Source organism: Carettochelys insculpta, chromosome 26 (assembly GCF_033958435.1).
Source record: "Carettochelys insculpta isolate YL-2023 chromosome 26, ASM3395843v1, whole genome shotgun sequence".
NCBI lineage: Eukaryota > Metazoa > Chordata > Testudines > Carettochelyidae > Carettochelys > Carettochelys insculpta.
The window spans coordinates 3,457,954-3,484,673 of NC_134162.1; the positions used below are offsets into that span (position 1 = coordinate 3,457,954).

At 48.2% G+C, this 26,720-nt stretch overlaps 1 protein-coding gene across 2 annotated transcripts; it reads left to right on the forward strand.

Annotated features, from left to right (window-relative positions):
- Nucleotides 1-17: 17 nt before the first annotated feature.
- On the forward strand, nt 18-26,655 carry ADIPOR1 (adiponectin receptor 1). 2 transcript variants are annotated; one of them, XM_074977737.1, is made up of 9 exons: nt 18-156; nt 8,337-8,527; nt 9,570-9,692; nt 10,799-10,970; nt 12,716-12,902; nt 13,584-13,771; nt 16,836-17,029; nt 17,211-17,352; nt 19,206-19,320. In XM_074977737.1, exons 2-8 carry the CDS (start codon nt 8,342-8,344, stop codon nt 17,340-17,342), a joined length of 1,182 nt encoding a protein of 393 aa, XP_074833838.1. In that variant the 5' UTR covers nt 18-156; nt 8,337-8,341; the 3' UTR covers nt 17,343-17,352; nt 19,206-19,320. The 2 variants fall into 2 exon arrangements, with proteins under 2 accessions (XP_074833838.1, XP_074833839.1); XM_074977738.1 differs by lacking the exon at nt 17,211-17,352 and having other exon boundaries at nt 19-156; nt 19,206-26,655.
- Nucleotides 26,656-26,720: the final 65 nt, after the last annotated feature.

Here is a 26,720-nt window from a genome sequence, read left to right on the forward strand (position 1 = left end):
CCAATGAGGGAAAAGCCTATGCCCAGCGGAAGAGCGGGTGCCCTGAGTCACGTGACGCACGTGGGCGGTGCTTGTTGCGGCGGAAGTGGCGCCGTCCAGGGTTGTTTCCGCTGTTGCCGGCTGGAGCCGCTGCTGCCACCCGGGATGTAGGTGCCGGTGAGTGCGGGCGCGGGGAGAGGGGCGGCGGGGGCGGCCAAGGCGGAGGAGCGGACACCCGCTGCGGAGCCGCCTCTGCTGGGCCCGGCACTGCCCTGGACAGCCGCCTCGGCCGCCGTGGGGTGGCGATTCGCTGTGCGCGCTGGGGCTCCGGCCTGCCAGCGGCTGCTGCTGCCGGCGCGGGACGCGTCCGCCCAGTCCGAAGTCGGTCATGGAAGTCGGCCCAGCACACTGCGTTACCTCGATCTGTGGGGCTTCCCAGTCAGCCGAACCCCGTGCGCCCGAAGGGGTGAGCCGGCGCCCCCCCAGAGCGAGCGAGCGGATTGCGGCCGCATGAACAATGGGGAGGGTGTCAAGGCTGAGCCTCATTCTGTCACTCCCGAGTGCGGACGGTGGAGGCCCACAAGGCGGGCTAATGCCAGACGGTGGAAATAAGGGGCCTTACCAAGAACAGCCCTGCAAGGTTAGGGTACGGGGTGGAGGAACAAGGGGAGCGTTTCCTGATGGAGGCTGACTAATGTAAGTTGCTTCAGAGGATGCGAGCAGCCTGGGCAATTATCAAGTGAGCCATCCCTGCTTGTCCACCCTCAGCTTGTGGGAAACAGGCTAGACGCACCCAGTACTGGTGATTGCATCTGTGTCCATCCAGGCTAGGAGCCATTGATGAGAACCTGTCATTTATAGATAAAGCTTGTTCTTTCTTTGAATCCTGTTACAGTCTTGGCTTTCACAACATCCTCTGAGGAAGAGTTCTCACAAATTGTCTGTAGTGTATGAAGAAATACTTCCTTTCCGTTTTAAACCAACCTTTTAATTTCATTTGGTGATCACTAGTTCTTCTCTTATGTGAAGGAGTAAATAACACTTCTTATTTGCTTTTTCCACAATAGTCAAGATTTTATAGACCTCTCTCATACTCTGTTTTATTCGTCGCTTCCCCAACTTGAAATGTTCCCAGTCTTTTTAGTCTTGTTTCTTATAGTAACTGTTCTATACCCGTAATCATTCCATATACATTTTCCATTTTAATCCATCTCAAAGGTGATACGTAGACCAGATCTGCACACACATTCAAAACACTGACATATTATGGATCTGTCATCTTATTTCTTCCTTTCCTAATGGTTCCTGACATGGTTAGCTTTTTTGACTGCTGCTGCACATTGAGCATATGTTTTCAGAGAATTGTGCACAGTTCTGCAAGATCTTTCTTTAGTGTTAAGAACCAATTTTGACCCCATCATTTTATATGTATCATGGGGATTGTTTTCCAAAGCACATTGAATTTCATCTGCCATTTTGTTGCCCAGTTACGCAGTTTTGTGAGATCCTGTTGTAAGTCTTTTCAGTCTACATTGGACTTAGTTATTTTGATTAGTTTTGTAGCTTCTGCAAATTTTGTCACCTATTTATCCCTTTGTCCAGATCATTTAATGCTATGTTGATCAGCACTGGTCTCAGTACAAATCATAGAATCATAATGACTAGAAGACGGCCAATATAACGCCAATATTTAAAAAAGGCTCTAGAGGAGACCCTGGCAATTATAGACCGATAAGTTTAACATCAGTACCAGGCAAATTAGTAGAAACACTAGTAAAGAATAAAATTGCAAGGCACGTAGAAGAGCACGAATTGTTGGGCAAAAGTCAGCATGGTTTCTGCAGAGGGAAGTCGTGTCTAACTAATCTATTAGAATTCTTTGAAGGGGTTAATAAACGTGCGGACAAGGGGCACCCAGTAGACATAATATACCTAGATTTCCAGAAGGCCTTTGACACAGTCCCACACCAAAGGCTTTTATGTAAATTAGGTGGTCATGGGATAGGAGGAAAGATCCTTTCATGGACTGGAAATTGGTTAAAAGACAGAAAACAAAGGGTGGGAATAAATGGTAAATTTTCACAATGGAGGAGGGTAACTAGTGGTGTTCCCCAGGGGTCAGTCCTGGGACCGATCCTGTTCAACTTGTTCATCAATGATCTAGAAAATGAGGTAAGCAGTGAGGTGGCAAAGTTTGCAGATGACACCAAGTTGTTCAGGACAGTCAAAACCAAAAGGGATTGTGAAGAACTACAAAAAGATCTCAGCAAACTGAGTGATTGGGCAGCAAAATGGCAAATGAAATTTAATGTGGGTAAGTGTAAGGTAATGCATGTTGGAAAAAATAACCCAAATTACACGTACTACATGATGGGGTCAAATTTAGCTACGACAGATCAGGAAAGGGATCTTGGAGTTATAGTGGATAGTTCTCTGAAGACATCCACGCAGTGTGCAGCGGCAGTTAGTAAGGCAAATAGGATGTTAGGAATTATTAAAAAAGGGATCGATAATAAGACAAAAGATATCATACTTCCCCTATATAAAACTATGGTACGCCCACATCTTGAGTACTGCGTGCAGATGTGGTCTCCTCACCTCAAAAAAGATATATTGGCATTAGAAAAGGTTCAGAAAAGGGCGACTAAGATGATTAGGGGCTTGGAACGGGTCCCATATGGGGAGAGGCTAGAGAGACTGGGACTTTTCAGTTTGGAAAAGAGGCGATTGAGGGGCGATATGATAGAGGTATATAAAATCATGAATGGTGTGGAGAAAGTGAATATAGAAAAATTATTTACCTTTTCCCATAATACAAGAACTAGGGGACACCAAATGAAATTGATGGGTAGTAGGTTCAAAACTAATAAAAGGAAATTTTTCTTCACACAGCGCACAGTCAACCTGTGGAACTCCTTGCCCGAGGAGGCTGTGAAGGCCAGGACTCTATTAGGGTTTAAAAAAGAGCTTGATAAATTTTTGCAGGTTAGGTCCATAAATGGCTATTAGCCAGGGATAAAGTATGGTGCCCTAGCCTTCAGAACAAGGGCAGGAGATGGATGGCAGGAGATAAATCATTTGATCGTTGTCTTCTGTTCTCCTTCTCTGGGGCACCTGGCATTGGCCACCGTCGGCAGATGGGATGCTGGGCTCGATGGACCTTTGGTCTGACCCAGTATGGCCATTCTTATGTTCTTATAAGTGATTAAGGTTGAACAGAACTCAGGAATTCATCTAGTCTACCCCGTTTAAAGCAGGACCAACCCCAACTGAATCATCCCAGCCATGGTTTTGTCAAGCAGGGCCTTAAAAACCTCCAAGGATAGAGACTGTCACCTCTCTAGGCAACCCATTCCAGTGGGTTTTCCTAGCATCCAACTTTGATTTTCCCCCCATTCCTGCTGCTCTAACTAGAGTGAGACATCACTGTTTACTTCTGTCCATTCTGAGAACTGACCGTTTATTCCTACTCTTTCTTCCCCCCTTAATCAGTTACTGATCCATGAAAGGATCTTCTGTCTTACCCCAAGACTCCTCATTTTAAGAACTTGTGCTCAAGGACATTTTCAGATGCTGTCTGGAAGTCCAAGTATACTACGTCTGCCCCATATTGACTGCATACATCATCTTGGGATGGGATGTGGAGACAGTTTCTTGATACTCTTGAGCCTGCAATTCTTGATTTAGTCCTAAGTGAAGCACAGGATCTGGTCAAAGAGATGCATATAGCTGGGCCACTTGGTAACAGTGACCCTAGCACAGTCTGTACTTCTCTAGTCCAGCACACTCTGATCTAACAACCACCACGGTCCAGTATGATTTTGGTTTACTGGATGTACACTTATGAGTGTGGCCAAATTTCCTACGGTCCCATAAAGTTTTCCAGCTGCCAGTGTTCTGTGCTGTTGTTTAGCTCTAGTTTACCTCTAAATGTTTTCTAAGAGCCCTGTAACCAGTGGACATGTTGGTAATGTGACCGTACAATACTGTATCTCCCGTGGTTTGGCAAATTCTCTGGTTTGACACTGTTCACATCCTGAGGGTGCTGGACTAGAAAGGTTTAACCTCTCTGAATCACAGCAGCGCAACACTGTAGCACTTAATCTCAGAAAGGGAGACTGTACAAACATGTGGAAGTTACTTTTAATAGAAGTTAAATGGTACAATGCCAGGAGTGAAATCCCTACATGTTGGAAACTTTTGAAAACACCAGAATAGAGGTTCAATTTAAGGAAACCCCAAATTAAAAAACAGAGAACCAACAAAGTGCCACTATGGCTTAGTGTCTAGAAATCAAAGTAAAATGAGCAGTGAGAAGTGGAAAGGTGTTCTTTAAAAAGTGGAGGATTAAGTTCTATTAAACAAAATAGAAAGGACTATAAAGTATGGCAAATGAAATGTTTTTAAAAAGAAAAAAACCAGTGGGGCCACTGGATGAGCTGTGCCAAAAGAGCACTCCATGACAACAGAGCCATTGCAAAGAAATTATTTGTGTCGGTCTTCATAGCTGAAGATGTGAATGAGATTCCCATGTGAGCAGCTGTTCTTTTTAGGTGACAAATCTTGAGGAACTGTCCCAACTGAAACATCAATAGAGGAGGTTTAGGAATAAATTGATAACCTAAACAGTAATAAGTCCCCAGGACTAAATGGTATTCACCCAAAAGAGCTGAAGGAACTTAAATTTGAAACAATATGACTACTTATTAGCTGTGGTTTTTAACCTATTATTTAAATCATTTTCTCTGCCAAATGACTGGAGAATAGCTAAGGTGACACAAATTCTTAAAAAGCACTCGAGGTGATCCTGGCAATTGCAGGCTGATAAGCCTGACTACATTATTGGGCAAACTGGTTACAACTATAGTAAAGAACAGACTTGTCAGGCAAGTAGATGAACATAATTTGTTGGGGAAGAGTCGTCGTGTTTTTTTTTCAAAAGGGAAATCATAACTCACTGGTTTACTAGAAGTTTTTGGGTGATTCAGCAAACATTTGATCGTAGTGGATCCTGTGGATATAATCTACTTGGATTTTCAGAATGCTTTTGACAGGGTCCCTCACTGAAGACTCTTATGCAAAGTAAGATGTCATGGGTTAAGTGGGACGGCCCTCTAATGGATTGGTAATTAGTCAAAAGACAGAAAACAAAGAGTAGGAATAAGGGGTCAGTTTTCAGAAAGGAGGGGGTAAATAGTAGCATCCCCCAGATGTCTGTACTGAGATCCATTGTATTCAACATATTATAAATGATCTGGAAAAAAATGGTAAACACGGAGGTGAGAACAATTGCTGACGACGCAAAACCACTCAGTAGTTAAGTCCCAAGCAGACTGCAATGTGATCTCACAAAACTTGGATGATTGAGCAATGAAATGGCATATGAAATTCAGTTCTGACAAATGCAAAAAATGCACACTGGAAAACATACATAAAATGATGGGGACTAAGTGAATGGCTACCACTCAAGAAAAAGATCTTGGAGTCAGTGTGGATAGTTCTTTGGAAGCATCCAATCAATGTGCATCAGCCAAATCGCTTCCAAGCCTTATAATTGAGGAATATGCCTTTTAATTTATAAATTGCTTCACTGCTTCAACGGAAAGTGGAAATACGCGAGCTTTTGTAAAACCTGAGCAAATTTGCCATACACTTCATACCAACACCTGGGTAGAGATAAACAGTAAAAAGCGTATTGACCATAAAAGATAGTTTTAAGTGACTATAAGTGTCAGGCAAAAAGTCACTTGTTATCAAAACAAACTAAAATCTAAACAGGCAATCCAAACTCTCAACTCTATTAGGTTGAGCAACAAGTAGATCAAGCTCTTCTCGCCCCACTGGATTATTGCAGTCCACAGTACGTAGATTGCACCCTTGAAATCTGGGCCGTGCTCCTGAGACGTAACCTTCACTTTTCTCTGTGTCCTGGTTGCTTGTAGTGTGGGTGGGTGAAGAAGAAAGGCCAAACATGGGCTCAGTGTTTCGTTTTCATACCCTTAGTGCCTGTACTTAGGAAGCACAAGTTCAGGCAGGTTTGAGCATTGCTGTGTCCCTAAGCAAAGCTAAGTAATTCCCTAGGTGTGGCCTCATGCAGGTGAGTCATCACATCGTAGCTCCCTTGCTGAACAAGACAAGTTTGGGGATGTCTGTTCAACACCATTAGCTTGGGTGTTTGGTTACGTCCCTTATTGTCTCCAGAGAGGTAGAACCTGGGTGTGTCCCAAACTGACAGCATATTTTAGTGACAACATAGTTCTTATACTTTCATATGCATTGATATACATGGATAGAGAAATAACTTTTGATAGATCATAGCTTTTCCCCAGGTACCTTATGCAGCTGGCTGCATATGCAATGTCACAATTACATATAGAGGAGGAATGTGGGGGTTAGAGGGTCCCCCAGGGGACAGAATGTCCCACCTCTATGTACCATGCTTTAGCAGGGCAGCTGTGCCAATAAGGTGGTGCCTCTGTAGAGCATCTGGTGAAGATGCTATGTGCTAATGGGAGAACTCTCCTGTCAGCAAAAAAAAAAAAGCAAGCCTCTGCAAACACCAGAAGCTGCATCACTGCAAGATGCTCTCCTGACAACATAATGCTGTGTACTCTGACACTTATATCAGAGTAACTTACAGTGCTCAGGTGGGTGGAATATTCACCTCCTGAGTGATGTAAGTTTCGCCCATATAAGCAGTAGTGTAGATGTAGCATCAGGGAGCTAGCCAAGTTAGTCTCTGTCTTCGAAGTTAGCCGAGTTAATCTGTATCTGACAAAGCAGGTCTTTGCCCATGAAAGTTTATGCTCCAAAATACCTGTTAGTCTGTAAGGTGCCACAGGCCTTCTTGTTGTTAGTGTAGACATAGATTCCTAACAGCGGGATGCCTTGTGTGAGCTGCAGGTGGTGGAATGATACTTGTAGATGTCCTGAAAATGTATTTTGTGCTGGGTTTGGAAGAGAGGCTCAGTGTTTGTCACCCTGAGGTAAGGAGGTAGCGTGTGAGTTTGATACCAACAGTGTGATTAATGTGGCTGTCATGAGTAAGACTGAATGGCACAGAGAGCTGCTATGCTAGCTTCCATGGTGTTTATGTCTTGATCTTCACCAGTGTGAGCCCTGAACGTCCTGTTGCTTGGTTGTCTTCTGAGCGGAAATGCCCAGTCATGCCAAACCTTGGGGGGTCCACACGATGCTACTTAGCACTTCTCTAGTCATGTTTGCAGACAAAGCACTGCACAAATGCTGCTCTCAAGTGCCTAAGGAACTGGGCATATTAATATTGCCCATGACCTGCAGAGAGGGAAACTGAGGTTCAAAGAGATTGAGACTGGATGGAAGCCAGCAAGGCAGCCTGTGGCAGAGCTGGGATTCTAAGTATCCTGGTCTCCTGCTGTTACTGTTAGGCCATGGGGTTTGCTGTACCTCTGTGGAGGGGTAGTTGAGTCTCCTAATGATCAAAGTATTTCCTTAAGCAGCATTTGGTTTGGTGAACATTCTTTCTCACCTAACATCTGTCTCCTGAGTTTCCACTATGCATTTAAAGAGCACCTCCAAGTCCTCTCCCCTCTTCAGAGTATGAGTGTCCACATGGAGGAGTGTAATTTGTGGTAGATTCCCATTAAAATCTCTGCTTTGGCTCTAATCCTGACACCGCATCCTGGTTGTGTTTAGAAATTCCAGCCCAGCAGATCCTGTGCGCTTCCATTGTAGCCCTATCTATCTTCCAACGGCACTGCTGACACAGCACAGAAGCTTGGGGCTGCCATCTTGGCTTTGCTTCCTGTGGGAGCTGAGACTCCCTGGGCTCGTTTACCAAGGCAGACTGGGATGAGACAAGGGGGTATCAAGCTGGTGAGAGGGGACATTCCAAATTGTGGGTTTCAGATTTTCCAGTTCCTGTGAACTCTACATGGGCCTATGTACAGAGTAAAACCGTACTTTTCAAGCACCAGAGATGCCACCTGCAACTGCAGCAGGGAGGGAGAGAGCTCAGTGGTTTGAGCATTGCCCTGCTAAACCCAGGGTTGTGAGTTCAGTCCTTGAGGAGGCCATTTAGGGGTCTGAGGCAAATAGATTTAAAAAAAAAAATCTGTCAGGGATGGTGCTTGGCCCTGCCAAGAGGGCAGGGGACCAGACTCAGTGACCTCCCAAGGTCCCTTCCAGCTCTATGAAATATGTATCTCCCATTTTTATATCTATATATTCATCATGAGCTTTGGGCTGCGAAGCTGGCTGTTACAGATACTCTCATTGGTGTTCAAAGTATTGGGTTGCTTGGGGTAGGAAAGTGAGTTGAAGATGGAAGGAGTGTGGAATGGAGCAGACCTTTAATGCCACTTGTCTTTTATTCCTAGTGTGAATGTACAAGGTCAAAGAAGCTCAAGACCTTTTGTGTGTGGACCAGATGTCGTCCCGCAAAGGGTCAGCAACCAGCCAAGGAAATGGACTTTCCAGCAGCAGCCGGGAAGGAGACGATTTGGAGCTGGCAGAGCTAGGGCCACTGCTAGAGGGAAAGGGCGACCAGGGAGCTGCCAGTTCAGCCAATGTAAGCCACAATCCAGTGGATTTGCACACTAAACCCATTCAGCATTGGTTTGTCCTACACATTGCTTCCAGTCAGTCCTGCTGAATATGCCTTGTATCGACAGATATGCCCCTGGTTATTTAGGCTCTCAACACTGTCCTTGCAGATTAACCCAAAACTCTGCCTGTAATCTTGTGTGTGTGTGTGTGTGTGTGTGTTTTTTCTCTCCCTACGGTAGACCTTGACCTTTGTTGTTCTTTTAACACCAACATAAAATGGGGGTGACATTGGACTGAATCTGAATGGTGAGGATTTGCACCCAATCTGTAGTGTTCACAGTGATGATGTGCTATAAAATCTGTTCTAGAAATCATCTTTTGTTGCATGTAAAGTAAGCTGTCATAAGCAAAGAACCCCTCTGACCTCACCTTGCTCCTGTTTTATGGAGCAGAAGGGGATCTGGGCTCCGCCAGCCTTCAGCAAACCTCACCCCACAGCGTCAGCCAAGCAACACCCGCTGTAGGCTTACTGCCAGTACTGTTTGCAGGTGAACAGCAAGCACTGCAGGATCTCCAAGGAGCATTATTACTGGTTTACTGGCTTTTGGGGCCCTTGAGCTTAGTCTTCTAATGCCTATTAGTAATAGATGGCAGCAGAATGTTGGCAGCAGCCCCGCTCTACGCATGCAACCCCTGTGTGCTAATGCTTCTGCTGCTCTCTGGTCTATTTCGTGGGCTTGCTTTCTTGGCTAGAGCAGAGTGGTCATTTGAGGTGTCACCCTGAACTATAAAGAAGGAAAATCCTCCACTCTTAAGTTCTGAGTGAGACTGAATCTGGGATTAGCCCTCCTGCATGAGGCTTATACAATATTTAACAAGCAGAAGTGACTGGGACAACTTCCATGCCTCCCCTTTCAGAAGGGCTGTAGCATCTGTATAGTTGAAGAGTTCACATCCCTCTTGGTTGGAATGTCCCTGCTGTTTTTCTGAGGTCCTCATATCTTGATGATCCATCTCTCGGGTAGGTTTGGGCTTGTGGCAAATTACAGCATCTCTTCCTTTAGGCCAAGGAGCAGCCATGCACAGCGCCGCAGGAAGAGGAGGAGGAGGAGGAGGTGGTTCGTGTGCTGACTCTACCTCTACAGGCTCATCATGCTATGGAAAAGATGGAGGAATTTGTGTATAAGGTATTGTCAGCTCATGGCAGCCCTGAGTCCTGGCAGATGAGAGATGGCTTGTAGGGTCCTGGACTGCTGTCCTCCTCTGCCATGACTGAGTCTGAATCATTGCATGCGTGTGCATTGGGGTTAATCTTCCTTGTTAAGACAACACTCCTGTGGGTGACTAAAAGCACTGGCATCCCCATCTAGCATGGACATGGACCTGAGCTAAGAGCTTATCATTGTCAAAAGCAAGGCCAAGAGAAAAGCAGAAGGGACTGCACTTGTGACTGTTTTCTCCTTCCCACCCTGGCTGTTGGTGCCTCTGACACACTCCTTACAGCCAGCAGTGACCCCAGGTGCAGTTTGGAGAATGCCAAGGAGCAGACAGGTGGAACAGTCTGGGTGTATCTAGTGCATGTAGCAGCGAGGGCCACCCCGCATCTGACATGGGCAAACATGGTGCAAACTCCTGCCCTGATCGATCTCCTCAGGGCCCTTCTGTTCTGTCCTGGGGTCTGGAGCACTGGCTGTTATCTGCCCATCACTGCTGTGCATCACTGTGCCCTGCGGACTAAGCCACAGCTCTTGCACTCACTGGCTCACACCTGTGGTGATCTGGAAGGCATAGCACTGCAGTTGCAGGATGAAAATGTGGTCTCAGGGCACATCTGTAGGAACTCTGTTGGGCTTTGTCACAATGTCCCACAAGAGCAGTCATGTCACCAGCTGTGGCTCTGCTGACAGCACTACCTGTTAGGGTTGTGACAGGCCAAATTCTGAAGGTGCTGGTCTCTGTCAATCTCAGAGTATCAAGTGTAGGGAATTCTCAGCACCCTGTGGAATTTGACCCTATGTGGGCATCCTTATGGGGGCTTCCAAAGCATTTAATTTTGTGGCAGTGGAACTTGCTCTTGAATTAAGGTCCTCTGAAGAGAGAAGACTGGGTCCATCCAGTACCTCACAGAAGAGACTGGCTGGTTTTGTGTGGTTTTCTGCTGGACTTTCACAGCAATGGGCATTATGGAAACATGAGCTAGCAGTGCTAGGGGCCAGGAGTGGCACTGGAGTGGCTACTATGCCAGGTCAGGGGCTGCCACTCAGAATAACCCTGAATGGTTGATGTATTACAGGTCTGGGAAGGGCGCTGGAGGGTGATTCCCTACGATGTGCTCCCGGACTGGCTGAAGGATAACGATTACCTCCTGCATGGACACCGACCCCCCATGCCGTCATTCAGAGCCTGCTTCAAGAGCATCTTCCGAATACACACTGAGACAGGCAACATCTGGACTCACTTACTAGGTGACTGATCCGTAATCCTTGGGACTGACAGGCATGGCTGTGGCACAAACACATGCCCTTCCCAGATCAGACACCTCAGAAGGCAAGAGTCCTGCCTTTTCCAGGCCCACTGTCTGACTCCAGGGGGTGGCCTTTTATCAGGGGAGAAGTTTCACTTAGCGTCTTCTCTCACATTCAGAGCCAAAGTGTGTGTCTGTTCTCCCCCATCCTCCCTCTTCTTTTTATCAGGCAAGAAAAGAGGAGAACTTCTCCCCAGCAAGGAGATGGAGGGAGCTTGGTGCGGGCCCATCATGGCTGCGCCTCAGTCAGACGGGCAGAGGCATCCCATGAGAGTTAGTCTGTCTCTATTGCAGGGGCAGCAAACCTATCTGACTTGGAGGTTGGGACTCAGGCTCCCTCCAGGTCATTGCAGGGGCCAGTGTTGGTAGAATATTTGGCGTCACTCTTGGTTCCTGTGGCTGCTGTGCCAGGGCTGGGGTGGTTGTCGTGTGAGTGCTGCGTGGGACTCTCAAAAGGACCTACTGCCATAGTAGCGAGAGCAGGTGGGAGTCCTGCACAGGGCCCTAGGAACCATGTTCTCGCTATGGGCGTGGAGAAGGAGGTGGAGCTGTGAGGATTCTCAGGGATGGACATAAGCATCCCTGTGGTGACGAATAAGGCCCGTGAACAAATATGGCCTGAGAGATGCTGAACACAGATGTGAGACAGCTCACGGAAAAGTCCTGGCCAGCTCGTGTGTGCTCAGTCACAGCTGCCACTGAGCTCCTCACAGTGTCCCTGTCAGCACTGCTGAGTGGCAACATGTGCAGCTTCCGTTTCAGCAAAGTGCACAGCGAGTGATGTCTGCTCTCCCATATGGACAGGTGGACAGCCCCAGGGACAGGGCACTTCCAGGGGAACCCCGGGCAGAGGCAATTCTTGAGTTGGGCAAGATGTGCAGTTCTTCCTGCAGGGAAGGAAGTGCACCACAGATGCAGTGAAATGGCTCACAACTGCCATGTCCCTGCTGGGAGCCAGCACTGAGGGCCAGGTGCAGACTGGGACTGTGTTAAAACAGTTCCGAATCTGACCACTCTGTTACTCATCATCCACTAGCTTTGCTGGCTGAGGTCCCTCTTGGCTCCAGGTGTTATCATCAGTTGGGCCCCGTTCTCCAGTACAGGCCCTGAGAGTGATAGGCAGTGCTACAGAATGATCCAGAAGGTCCAGGCAGCTGGGACAGTGCATCCTCAGTGTGGTCCCCAGTATCACTGGCCAGCCTGCAGTTGAATGTCAGCCCCAAAACAGTGCTGAGGTTTTCCCTCAGAGGCCTTAGCTTTTCCCCTCCCCCAAGAGCAGAAGGGAAGGATGTAGCAGGGAGCTGCCACATGTGCCTCTCTGGGGGAGTGTGGGTCTTTGGGGAATAAGGCAGGCAGACTGGCCCTACCTCACTGCTCTCCCTCCAATGGGTTTAGTCCCTGTGAGGCAGCAGAGATCTGGGCACAGTAACGCACAGCTTCAGCCCCTGCCAGGAAGCCAATCTTCCACCCAGGCAGCAGTTCTTGGTCTTAGGCAGCTACTGAGTTCTGCAAACAGGGCAGGCTCGGTGTGAGCCTCCTGTACTGCTGACTCTGAGTGCAGCTGCGCTCCCAAACCCCTGGGTCTGCTGGGATGGGCTGGCTTCTGGCCATCGCACATGTTCCCATGGGTGGCTCTTGAAAGTGATGCCAGCTGGCTGAATGACTCTGGTGTGACTCTGGCTGCAGGTTTTGTGTTGTTCCTCTTCTTGGGGATTCTGACCATGCTCAGGCCCAACATGTACTTCATGGCGCCTCTTCAGGAAAAGGTGGTGTTTGGGATGTTCTTCCTTGGAGCAGTGCTGTGCCTCAGCTTCTCCTGGCTTTTCCACACTGTCTACTGTCACTCGGAGAAGGTCTCCCGGACGTTTTCAAAGTGAGTTGGTGGTGGCGAGCTGGTAACTCCTGGCTGTGTTCTCATGGCACACTGCCCTAGAGCAGACTGAGCCCAGCTGCAGACTTGCAGGGGCCAAAGAACAGTATGTGTGAGAGTGCGGCTTTTAGAGCAGATCTCACTCAGGCAAGTCTGTCAAAGGGATGTTCCCACCGGGCATCTCATCAGGTCTGCTTTGTTCAGCATGAAGATCCTGTGTTTTTCAGAGCAGGCTTCGATTCAGTGCACTTCTGCAGAATGGCCTCTTGTGCCTTGGGGTGTTAGCCATCTGCACTTTTCTCCCGAGTCCTGGCTGCGTTCCTGGGGGGAAGTGATTCTGGGTGTCTGCCTTCCTGTACAAAGGCTGAGAGCTGCCACTTCCTACAGGAGCTGTGCCAGTGTGTGGCCTGGCCAGGCTGTCTCTAGCCAGTCAGGAACTTGCACAGACACCCTGATTCTGCTCATGCCCTCATCCCTCCTGCACATCTGCACCACAAACTCTGAAGTGCCTACAATGCATTGCTGTGGGTCTTTCCCGACACACTCTCCGCGCAATAGGCCTACAGGCACAGGTGGGGTGGCCATGTCTGGAGGGCCGGGCATTGGGCTGTGTGCATAGCCATGCGAGTGGGAGGGGAGCGTGCTTCCAAACTGATGCCTGGTCTCTCTCTGGCTGTGTTGCAGACTGGATTACTCCGGAATAGCGCTGCTAATCATGGGGAGCTTTGTCCCCTGGCTCTATTACTCTTTCTACTGCTCACCGCAGCCTCGGCTCATCTACCTCTCCATAGTCTGCGTCCTGGGCATTTCCGCAATCATTGTCGCTCAGTGGGACCGGTTTGCGACCCCCAAACACAGACAGACCAGAGCAGGTAGGAACGCTTGTCATTCAGCCACAGGCTGCTGGGCTGGTGCTAGGGAGGTTGACTCTGTAGCATGCTGGTGTAGGCAGGGCCACTCCCAAGGGTGTGAGCATGGGCAGCCCTGCAGCCTGAAGAAGGGGCTTACAGCCAAAGCACTTAGCAGGCACTCAGGAGATTGGGGCTCATTTCCCACCTCTGCCACAGACTCTGGGGTGGTGTTCACCTTGTAGGTCCCTGGGAGGTAGAGAGTGCTGTGTCCCATGGGACTGGAGCAGCTAACTTCAGCGTGGGAGTCATTTGGAGAACCAGAGAAAAAGCTGTCAATCAGTTTCTGCATGGGCTCTAACCATCTTCCCCAGAAGGATTCAATCCACCAGTTTCTGGCAATGGAAACTCCCATCTGTTTAGCTTCCTGTTTGACCATTCTGCCTTTGCAATGACAAGAAAGAGCCCATGTTGGGCTGTTTAGGTAGCCTGGGCTTCTGGACTGGAAGTGCAAGTGGCGCGAGTTGATGTTAAGGCCACAGCTCTTAGCTGCCTCGGTGGAAACAGGATGACGCCCTTTATATATAGGCCCCTGAGCTGTCTCTTCATTTCGCTGCCCACTTGTGGGGTGATACTGGTGTTGGGCAGTGGGGAGCAGTGGCGCTCCTGGGAACTGGGATAAGAGATACATCCATCTGCTCTTAATTTGGGTGGCTGGGCCAGTCCCCTCCATCCCCAGTCTCTTGAGACCAGCAGAAAGGCCAGAGTGTCCAGTGTGACAGCTGTATTTGACCAGACCTTGGTCCTGAGTTACTGTTCTAGGCATCCAGTTCCTTCCTGGAGGTGCGGGGCTCTGCCACCTGCTGTAGGTGGCTAATGTTGCATGTTGACTAGTCCAGAAGGCACAGCTAGTTTTCACTTCAGTGTAGCCTAAGTGAATGCTTCGTGTGCGTTTTGCCCAGCCAGGGTCCAGACTGCTTCCCCCAGGGCTGTTCCTCTCCTGGCTATGCTGTGAATCACAGGGTCATACCACTGTTGCTGCCCCCTGAAAGAAGAGGCTTGGGCTCACTTGAGACAGAGGATGCAGGCAGCACAGGGTTCATGTAAGCTTCATTCAGGGTCATGCCATAGCAGGAGGCTTCTTCCCTCTTCGAGGCAGGGCCTGTGGGATTTTGCCTAACTCCAGCCTGCAAGGCTCAGGCCTCCACTCCTCTCGCAACCCCCCACTCTGCAAGCTGGAGGCTATAGGTTCCCCATCCCTGTCTTGTGCTGGGGTGAAATCCTGGTTAGCGTCTGATTCTGGCCAGACGTAACTGTGTTAATCCAGGAGTTGGGGGGTGCTTCTCCCACTTGCCTGCTATGGGTTTGGTGGTACCAAGGCCGTGTCCCCAGGGAGTTGCCGAGGGAAAGCTCATGCTGTATGAAATACAAACCTTATTGTTGCTAAAGGTGAGCAGAAATATGCCAGGGCCAGCCAGTGCAATGTTAATCCAACCAATCTGGGCCTCTTGTCTCACTACACCAGTGTTCGTATGAGGGAGGACATATTAACAAAACACAAAGAGAGGCTTCCCAGACCTACCCCGTCCCCACTTGAGAGAGCCTGAACATTTTCCGCCTGACTCCTGGGCCCGGTACCTGCAGTGCCTTGACCTAGATTTGCTGTTTAATTTTTCCTGTTTTTGAAAAGAGAACAAACTGCAGAGCAGGCAGCACTTTTATGTACAAACTGCTGGAGTGCTAAGGGTCAGCCTGGGCTTCTTCGACCGCAAAAGGATGTGCATCAGTGGCGTTAGCTTGACAGTCCCCTCAGTTCCAGGGTAGACACAACTTAACGCCTTTAAAAGCATCTGAACAGGCTATGCTGTAGCTTAGACCTTTGTCCCCTCCTGGCAGAGGCTTTGAGCAGGCACCATTTGCTGGATGTTTTTGCTTACATGACCACAGATAACAGTTCTGTCATTTAAACTGACCTGCTTCTTGTTCTGAATCCCAACCTGGGGTCTCAGCTCAGCTGCTGCACAAAGGGCTTTGTCGTGACCTCAGGAAGACATCAATGCATCAGTTCCATTTGCAAATTTTCCTTTGTAATCCAACAAACTGGATATCTTTTAAAATGTGTGGATCCTGCAGCAAGGGGATGCTGCTGCCAGCAAGCCGGTTCCAGTGTGCCTAGTTCTGAAGCAGGAGCCCAGAGAAGTCAGACAGTCAGTGAGCAGAGAAGGTTTTGAACACTGGGGAGCATGTGGCAGTGTTGGTTCTGAGCTGTTCTCCCAGCGTTAACCCCAGGGCCTGCTGCTGAGCAGAGGCAGAGTCCAGCTCTTCACATGGCTACACAGGGTTCATCAGATGACAAAAGGAGCCAGTCATAGGGGAGCATGAGTGCCCCTGATAGCTCCATATTAGGCTGTTTAGCATATGCCCCAAAAGCTCCTTGTGGTTCCCAGACTGGGCTGCCACAGCATGGAGCTTAAAGGCAGCTGCCAGGACTCTGCTGAATCTTTGCCCAAAAGCACATCTTCATTGAGCTTGGAGACCGCAGGGAGCAGAGCAGTGCCTGGCGAGCCAGCTGGTTTGAAATCCAGTGTGCCCTGCAGGCAGAGAAGGGCAGAGCTGGAACCAGCCCAGAAGGCTCTGAAGGAAAGCTGCTACCTGTGTTCTGGCTGGCTGCACAGTCAGTGTGGAGCGCAGCTGAGGGAGACGACTGTCCCCATAGATTGCTAACAGGAGATGTGGTTTCTTGATCTCCCATTAAATCAGGTTTGGGGCTCTGGTTTCCATCTGACTGGCACATGAAGCAGTCTGATCTCAGTCCTGTCACCCATGGTCCATGCAGCAGGCCTCTCTGGAAGACTAAGCAAGAGGGCCAAGCCCTTGTGTGTGGAGCTGGCCTCTTTGCACTGGTACTCATTGCTCTGTGACCCTTCCCCCTCCACAGTTGGCCTTTGCAGGGAGTTGTCCAGCTGCTCTTGCCAGCACTGAACTCCCTCCTGCACTCTGCTGTCAGGGGAGTTGTAGGGCAGCCTCCAACTCAGGTGCCTTGGGTGTGTTGTGAAGGAAGGCCGAAGGCTCTCTCTCTTTCCCCCAGGCGTATTTTTGGGGCTGGGACTGAGTGGCGTTGTGCCCACCATGCACTTCACCATTGCCGAGGGTTTCGTGAAAGCCACCACCGTGGGCCAGATGGGCTGGTTCTTCCTCATGGCTGTGATGTACATAACAGGCGCAGGGCTGTATGCTGCCCGCATCCCAGAGCGCTTCTTTCCTGGCAAGTTTGACATCTGGGTGAGTACAGCCTTGGCTGGGGCGTGGGAGGGACCTGCCTGCTCCTTGAGGGGCAGACAGTGAAGAGGTGAAGGGGATACAGAAGAAGTCTCCTGGGTCTGGTTTCCCACTGGCCTCTTCAGAATGGCTCCATTCTGAAGGCTTTTGGGTTCCTTCCTGCAGGTCTTAGCTCTAATTTCAGATGGATTTGACCCTGCCATCCAGTCCAGCCCCAGGGAAGCCTGCTGGCTCTGCTGTCCCCCATTCAGCTTGGATTGTGGTTCCACACGTCCATCCACACAAGAAAGTACCTCTCTCCCCCAGGCTGTTTTAGTTCCAATAGGGTGAGCTAACAGCACATTTCAAATAGAATCTCCCTTGATCCCATATTTTGAGTTTTTTCCTGCTGGCATTCAGGTGTATAAACTACCATGTAAGTCAACATGGGAAATAATTTTGATAGGGGGCCACTCCCAAGATTTTGGTAAATAGTTAAAGGCTGCACTTTTCAATGGATGGGCTGTAGAGTTTGGGATAGATTGAGCGCAGAAGGGAGCTCATGATAGGGAATCGAGGTGCAAGAGAGGGTGTGGGATCTAAGATGGAGTTTGAAGGAGAGCGTTGTGACCCGGGCAGCAGATTTTTGGGGCACAGGCTCCATAAGAGGATATAAGTGCAGGAGATGATTCTGGGCTGGAGGATGGTGCAGGGTCTTTGAGGGAGATGTGACCTGGGGCAGGGGGTGGGGTGCTAGAGGCAGGCTATACTGGGGAGGCGCTTACCTATGTGGCCCCCAGCCAGCTACCCAGGGGGACCCTCATGCGGGCTGCTCCATGTGGATATCTGCACAGTGCATGGCAGGAGGGGGAGACTTTGCACATTGCTCCCTGCCCACTGGCCAATGAGAGCTGAGAGATTGTGCTGAGGGCAGTGCACAAAGCCTCTTCCCCACTGCCACACACACTTTGAGTGGAGCTGCGCAGGGTGTGAGGGTTCTGGTGGCTGGCCCACTCTTGGAATAAGTAAAAGGTTGAACCACTAGGTGGCACTGAACCACTTGTGGCACTGAAAGGTCCCTTGACTAGTCTGCCTGGTTTGTGATGCTTGACAGGGTCCAGAATATGCAGTCTCTCTCAGTACTATGCCAGCCACAAGCAGAAAACTCATTCAGGCACTTGGCACAGCCAGATGGAGTCCTACGTGCAGCTCAATTGCATGAATACTCCCAGAGCCATTCAGGAGTCCCCTGGAGAGACTCCAGCCAGAGGCTTCTGCTCCCAGCACTGTGCTCAAGAATACACTGTCCTGCACTGCTCAAGACCCTCTCTTGAGTAATGCATGTTTACTAAGTGCCACTTTCCACTGATGGTGAACTTAACACCAGCCTTTGTAACTTGAGATTTACCAGGCGCTAGGAAGGCTAAAGAGTAAAACAAGTTTGACCACAGAAGAGTAATTGTAATTATACATGATGGGCAAAGTGTCTCTTATTACAAAAGGAAAGAAGCCCACAGCCTAAATCTTAACTGTCATTGCACTAGATAGTGCTTAGATCAGGCAGTGTTCCACCCCACTCGATCACAGTCCTTAATATACAGGTCTCTCTCCAAGGTGGGCCCCATCTCCTCTGCTGGAGTCTTCACTCTTCTGTGTCCTTGAAGCATAGTTGAGGGGGGCTAGAAACCAAGCATTGGCCCCTTGTGTTCTGTTCTATACCTTTAGACCATGTGCTAGGAGAACACAAACCCAGGCATATCTGGTGAGCATCCCTGGGTCCTCAGCTAAACCACTACTCCAGGGTGTCTCCTGTGCCTGAGTTGTTGATCTGCAGCTCCTTGGCTGGGAATGGCAGGTCATGTCTGTTCAGTACCCACCCAGGCATTGGTCACTCCCGTCTCTGGAAAGCTGGTGCCTAAGCACTTCCCAAACCCACAGCTGTACGGCAGAATTCACATCTTCCATATGCACTGAAGCAGAATGGTGTCTTTTGGCCCATCATCACTTTTCCCATTACTCAGCCAGCTGGGTTTAAATGAATATCACAATTCTGTATAAATGAGGAACTGGCGGGCTCACAAGGCACTCCCCTGAGGTACAAAGTGTCATGATATGTGGAACCCTGTTAATCCAGGAGAGGATTCACCTTTTGCTTCTTGCTGATCTAACTTTTAAGGGCTTTGTTTGACCTTCCCCACAGTTCCAGTCGCATCAGATCTTCCATGTGCTGGTGGTAGCTGCAGCCTTTGTCCACTTCTATGGAGTCTCAAATTTGCAAGAATTTCGCTATGGACTTGAAGGAGGATGCACAGACGACTCTCTGCTCTGAGAACACTTAGTGACTCTAGTACCAGCTTCCTAAGTGCTTTTTAAACTACTTTGCTAAAATCAAAGGACAACTCTCTTAATTTTTTTTTTAAAGAGGACATTTTCAGCAAGGTCTGTAATGACCAATCCTTGCCCTGTCTCGGATTTGCTGGGCATTGCCAAGGGTGTCCAATGGGAAGCAGTACTTTCAACCATTAGCACTTCAGGGGAAGTGAAAAGCCTCCTCTGCTTCCCAATGTTCCAGTCCCATTAGGATTTTCTGTCTAATGCAGAAATTGTTTCTGAAAGCCAGGTGTGCAGATTGCCTGCTCTCCACCACAGCAGGGTGGCCCTGGCTTTAGCTTCAGTGCTGGACAGATAGAAAACTCATGTATTAGTTCATGCTCCAAGTTTCCTATCTGTAGGAGTAACCTGCCACTTTCGTGAGGGCTGGCCCCAGAGCCTGCAGTGCTAATGAACAGGGGCTGTTCATAAGTTCATGTAACTTACCTTTTAACTGTCTTTCTTGACACAGTAATGTAAATGAAATGAGACTATTTAATATTTAATACTAAGCTTTAAAGAGACTTGGGGCTGCTCCAGTGTCTGCTCATAAGATGTGCGTGGAAACACCAGAGGGCCAGGACAGTATTTTAGGGGACTGTAGAGCTGCTGTAGCTGACTGAAATAAAAAGGTCAATAGTTATTGTCATGCTGGGAGCCTGTGTGTCCTGGTTTGCCAGGTGTCAGCACCTGGCAGTGAAAAGGGAAAGATGGCTCCTGCCACAGCTGCTTTGGGCCTGCAGCTCAGCTGGCAGGGAGATCTGCAGGTTCAAGTCAGGAACACAGGGTTGAGAGCACAGCACGTCCAACTTCCTCCTCAGGTTCCACTGCTGTGTGAGCAAGAGAGACTGACTTGTCAGTATTATGCAGGAGTTGAATCAAGAAGTAACAGGGAGGCAGCAAGGGGGTGTGTGGGCCTACAGCCAAGGGGAGCCCAATCCACACCTTGGCCTCAGCGCTCCCAGCGGAACACCTGGAGCTCTCCTGAAGGCTGCCTTGGCTAAGCAGCAGGTGAAAGGGGCAGGTTCTGTCATACTACACCCCCACAGCAGAGCATGATGTGACAGTACCTGAAAGAAACTTAAGTTATTCACCCCTGAGCTTAGGGTGACGTTTAAAATACAGACCCACTGGAATGCTGTTGAGTGGGATTTTCAAAAGCACCTGTGGTATTCAAGTCTGCTTGACTGTCCCAAGGAGGACTTTGCCACTAAGGAGTCTCAGAAAATCCTACCTGCATTTCATCCTTATGGAAAAGGAGAGCGATGGTTTTGTGGGTAAGGCACTGAACTAGGAATCAGATCTGAATTGGTTCCTGGCTCTGCCACAGACTTCCTTCATGGCTATGGGAAAATCACTTAAATTTTCTGTGCCTTTTATTCATACTCCATTAAATTCCCAATACTCCATGACTTCTACAAGATGGCTTTCCTCTCTCCATTTAACCTAATTCCCCACCCCCTTACCCTGTTTACAGTGCTGGCTCTTTTGTGCAAGGCCTGTCTTTCTTACTCTGTCTGTACAACACCTAGCACAACTGGACTCTGCTCACAGCTGGGTCTCTGAGCACTGCAGTGTCATGAATGATTCAGGTTTTGAATTAAAAAAATGAAATGCTGTACCAGTTAACAGAAGCAGGTGAGAATAGTTATCAGTGCAGAGAAGTAAAGGGACATGCCCAAGGTCCATGTGCACATCGGTGGCACTGCTAAAACAAGACAGCAGCATCCTGACTCTGTCCTCAGCTAGTCACACAGTCTTAGTTCAGTATCATGTATCTATGGCATCTGGATCACTACACTGAAGTCATAAAATCACACACATACTTGATAGGAATAGAGCAGAGCTGTTGATTCAAGAGGATCCTGACCCTTAGTCACTGGGAGCTTGAGGAGTAACACCACTTGATCAGGCCCTCTATTAGGCATTATTGGCCACAATACAAAAATGAATACTCAGCACATAAGGTAAGTTTCAACTGCACTGTGTGTCTCATTTTATGTTAAGTTAAATACATCTTATCACAATGTAGGATAAGAGTCCTCATTGGAATTATGAATCCAGATGTCAAAGCACTGTGGAGAACAAAATAACTGATATTAAGGAATCATACATCTCAAGAATGCACCTAGCAGTGTGTCATGAACAGTGAGGGGTAAATATCATCTACAATGTAAAGTGAGTGCTAAGTTTGTGAAACTCCACTGACATGAGGAATACTGTCCTGGCTTACAGGTTTCAGTTCTAGCATTAGCTCTCAGTGTGTGTCGTTAGAAAACAGAATCATAGCTATGGTGTAAGACATTAAGGTCTTTAATATACTGAAGATGGGGTAAAACAACATTAGCTAAGCAGTAATGCTCAAGAGGTGAAAAGTGAGGTGGGGGGGCCCTAACGTCACATTGTGCATGCCCTCCCCTCCCCACATCTAATTGTGCTCCTGAGACGTAACAGCAGCACCAAATAATGGTGACCCAGCTTCTTACACAGGTTAGCATTCTGAGGTTGGTCCCAGAATGTGGTGCAGTGCTGTTAATGCAGAGAAAAAGAGAATTCCTCCCCCCCCCCAAGGGCTATGGACTCAAACTTCTCATCTGGTGCAGATGCTACATTGTTTCCTTAATGTGACAGTCTCCACAGGTGTGTGCACTGTTGAGCAGAGGGAAGCACAAAGACAAGAAGTCAAGTCTCTGGCTAACAGTCAAGGGACTAGACCTTACGTTAGCCTACAGACCCTTCACAATGTGGAAAGCTAACTCCAATGAAGCATAAGCTACAGCTGGGAAGGGGAGTTGAAGGAGCAGGGCTAAGTTAGAACTCAAAAGTTTGGCTCAAAACCCTCTTCTTTGGTGATGAGAAGCAGGAAGGGCTTGAGGCACACAGCTACTTAGGACAAGTCTATGGTTCAGCCATGCAGCTGCAGCACCACCATGCTAAGGGGAGAGCACTCTATCACCTTTATTGCTCCATCTCTGCATGAAACAAAAACTATGTTAGGGGAAGATCATTTCCCAGAGATGCGTGTCCCTGTGCCGCACATTGGAGAGTCTTCAAAGCCATGTCTAGCCAGTCCATGCATGCATGATTGCTGCATTGCTCTATTTGCATTCTTTTGACCACACACACAGTCCAGCTCAAACCCATTCCTCAAAACCACTCTGGAATCTGAAAAATAAACAAGATAGACTCTGCAGCAAGGAGGAGGGTGGGTAGTGGACCACCCATGGGGACACATCTTGAAGAATGACAGTTACTGCATCGAGGTGAGTAACTTCACTTTCTTCTTCGAGTGATGTCCCCATGGGTGCTCCACTGTAAATGACTGCCAAGCAGTTCCCCAACAAATAGGAGAAGGAAAAAGGAGTCACCGTGTAATTGATGTAGAGAGGACTGCTGAAACCAGCCACGTGTCAGGAACCCATCTGTTCTGGAGTGCACAGTGCCTCACAAAGGTGTCGTGTGGCCTCCAGGTAGCTGCTCTGAAAATGTCTCAAGGAAACTCCTTTCAGAAAAGCCATCAACGCCGCCACTGCTTTAGTGGAGTGAGCCCTCAGTTGCATCAGAAGAGGTAACCAGCTGGAAGAGTATGACTGGGCAATGCATGCAGTGATAATGTGAGCTATTCATTGAGTTATTTGTCCATTGATAAAAAAATGGGTCTCAGCCATTGATGAAAAGTGTTGGGAGGTGACAGTATCCATGTTGCTGCTCTCAACCAAGAAGTCAAACTTGCTGCCTGGTTGTCTGAGGAGGCTGATTATGGCATTTTTGGGGTCTCTGTTGGGCACGAGATTGATTTTAAGGCCTAGAAAGTTGTTGGAACCACGGTCGGTAATACCGGAGAGACTTGCTCTGACAGTTGAGAAGCAAGTGGTGATAACCCTGTAGAAGCGTCAAATGCCAGACAGCTGTCAACAGTCAAGAATGAATGCAGAATGGGTAAACCTAGAGTATGGGCTGCTGTGAGCCAAGCAGACAGGACAATCACTCTTCTGCTAGGAAGAATGGTGACTGTGGGAAACATGGAGAACATAGGGGATGGCTTTTCAGCAAAGAGGTTCCCTAACCATGGTGGGGTGATAAATGGGACACACAGCTCTATATTTGCATCAGACCACCTTGCCAAAGAGTACATAAACAGCAAGGGATACTTCTCAGTGGTGTTGCAAGCACCAGGGGAATCAAAAGGGCTGTTTCATCAACATCAGTACAGAATGGTCAGGAAAGTTGCATTACACACACCTCTTCAGAATGCTGGATCTTTCTTCCCATGCCAGAAAATTACCACTGGTGACACTGAAATGCCAATAGTTAGTCTTCAAGATCCAAGATAGCCCCTGCTGCCATGGCTCAGGAAGCCATGCATAGGGAAGCCTGGATGGAAGGAAGGAAGGAGCCATTCAATTATAGACTGAGCAAGTGCAGAGTGATAGTAGAAAATGCCTTTGGGCATGTAAAGGGGCACTGGTGCAGATCATTGACTAGGTAGAGCTCAGTGAAAACAATATTCCCATTGTTGTTGCTGTATGCCTAATATCTGTGAAAGAAAGGGGGAAAAGTTTCTGGCATAGTGAGTGGTCCAGGCAGATTGTCTGGCAGCCAGCCATGAGGGTTATAAGAGTACATCAAAGTGCACTATGCATTAGAAAGGCTTTGAAAACCAGTTTCATTAGTGACCAGATGATAAAGTGACAGTTATGTATATTGCTCATTACCAAGCTGTCCTCTATGTAATGTGTATTGCCCTGCAAATCACCCCCTAACCCTACTTGGCACAGTGAATAAAGATCCTGTTATTCTGAAATCATGCATTTTTATTTAGACAATATAATGAACACAGACACCACTAAATAGAAAATGAGTTGTGGGCGTAACAAGGGTCTGATGACATGGGGAGGAACAAGACGACCTGCTGCTTATTACAACTGCACAGCATAGCAATCAAATCCATGAAAATGACAGCCTTCTGCTCCATGAGCCATACTTTGCAGTTGAGTGAAAAGCATCCCCTTCCACCCACCCCCTCCCTCTGCATTCCAGGAGTCTGGGAGAGGAGAGCAGGTGATTTATAAATAAGTGCAGGGGTACTCTGTGCTCTAGCTACTTTTCCTGCACCTCCACCAGCTGCCTCATGAGGTTTGTCTGCTCCCCCATGAGCCTCAACATCTCATCATGCATGTTACACATGTTTCATTCATGCTTTCCTGTCCTCTTGTTCAGTGAGGATGACCTGTAACTCTGCCCCTTCATTCACTGAGTTGTGCTCTATCAGTGTGGAGAGATGGCATGAGCTCATTAGAAATGTACACACAACTAAATGTTTAATCTGCAAAAGCCTAATTGCTAGAGCAGGGGCAAGTACCACAGACAGGCTTCCAGCAGCACTGAAAAAAAAGCAAGGTAGACATTATGGAATATACATCATAAAAAAAAAAGAAGAGGTTAACTCCTTAACAGTGAATGAAAATTTTATAGCACAAAGTTATGTCCTCCTTGTTGTTGCCAGAAGTTGTCTGAAGTGTTGCTTGGGAGGTATCCACAGACGCTTTGGGGTTAATTGTTGGGTTTCCTCTAGGATCACATACAGCTGCTCATAGAAGCAACACGTCTGTGGTTCTGACCCAGAGCAAATGTTTGCCTCATTTTTCTTCTGGTATACTTGCCTGAGCTCATCTATTTTCTCACAGTACTGCAGAGTGTCCCCGGTGTATCCTTTTTTCCCCACTATGCCCTGTGCAATTGTGGCACAGATACAAGTGTTTCTTCTGCTGGTTCAGCATTCTACCTGCAGAGTCCTGTCCCCAAAGAGCAGTTAGCTCTAGGATATCCTGCACACTCCATGCTGGAACTCATTTGTGAAGAGGAAAGTTGTGTGCAGGAGATGGGTCTTGGTCTGTACTCATCTCAGTGTCCTCCCCAGTGTTTCTTCTATTTTTTTCCATCCAGCAGCAAAATAAATGATGCGCACCACCTGTAGAAACATGTTGCCCACTGTGGGTAGCGTGGGTGCACCGATAAATCAGCTGGGCAACATATGACTCTCTCCTGCATGGCCGCCCAAGTGCTCAGCATGCAGGGAACTCTGGTCCTGTCCCACTTGCTCTCCCTCCAATTGTTGTGGTGTAGAAGACACTCAGAGCCCAGCTCACATCTTGGTTCACTGTATGATCTAGACTCATCTTCCCTATGAGGTCCAGGCCTCCCAGCCCAGAGGAGGGTCCATCCAGGAAGGTCTGTACCATGGTTTGTTCATGGAATAGCTGGGACACATGTGGCTCCACACTGGTCAGCAGGTTTTAGGGAAGGACTGGCACGGGGATTTCAAGTATTGTCCCTGCGGCTCCTCTTCATCACTAGAGAATCTTGCCATGTCTCAAAAAGACGGTGAGTTCCTATGGAACTTGTGGGGGAGAGCTCCACGCCAAGAACAGGAGACCATGATGGTGATGAGATTTCTAAGTCTCACTGGTGCAGCAAAGACTGTGCTACTGCCACTTTATGGGAAGTAGACCTTTACTTACTATTGTTACCAATCAGAATGAAGCCAAACTATCTCACAAAGGATGGTGACACTCCATCACCTACTGTCAAGAGGCGGTGATGAGTACCGTGAAGAACAGATACATGAGGCGTTAGCCATCTTTGCTATGTCCTCGGACAAAAAAAATCCCTCGATATTTTAGAAATAAATTTTCGGTCCACCTTTAGCTTCTTTCTTGCTTTATCAAAAAATCCATTGTGTTTTGCACAACTGAGAATTACAAAGCTCTGTTAAAGAGGAATGAGATTTTAAAATTCAAAACATATCATACGCTGTACATACTTGGTATTTGGATGAAGAGTCTACTATATATTTTAGAAATATGCCTCTATCTGTCCATGAGTCTCTTTGTTCAAGAACTCCTCCTACATGGTAAGAGCTAGGACCACCAAATTTCCTTTTACCATAAAACAAGAGGATTGGCTGCGCGAGGACAATGGGATGTGCCCGGAATTCAATTGTTTCTCATAAAACAGAAAGGGAGGGATCTGTTAGGAGAGACAATTATACTACAGGATCAGCAAGGGTCCAGCGTTGGGGACTGGGACAGCTATAACCCAAATGGGACAGCATGGAGCACAAGTGGAGAAAGAAACAGCTATCTACTATGTATTTCAAAAAGAGTTTGTTTGTGTGTCTGTCTGTCCCCCAGCCGTGGGGCATGCACTCTCCCCTGTGTGACTGCTGCAGCAGCTATGGACAGTTGCTCTTCACCTGGTCCCAAGTTGCTGTGGTGAAAGACAGCTGGGGTTGTCCTTTCTCCTGTGGGCAGCCTGAATATTAAATACCTCACAACCAACCCCA

Excerpts from the sequence above, each read along its gene's own strand:
- ADIPOR1 (XM_074977737.1), top strand. The coding sequence starts at position 8,342 with ATGTACAAGGTCAAAGAAGCTCAAGACCTTTTGTGTGTGGACCAGATG. Across the intron at positions 12,903-13,583 it reads GTCTCCCGGACGTTTTCAAA|ACTGGATTACTCCGGAATAG; the intron begins GTGAGTTGGTGG and ends GCTGTGTTGCAG. Across the intron at positions 17,030-17,210 it reads CTGGCAAGTTTGACATCTGG|ATGGATTTGACCCTGCCATC; the intron begins GTGAGTACAGCC and ends CTCTAATTTCAG.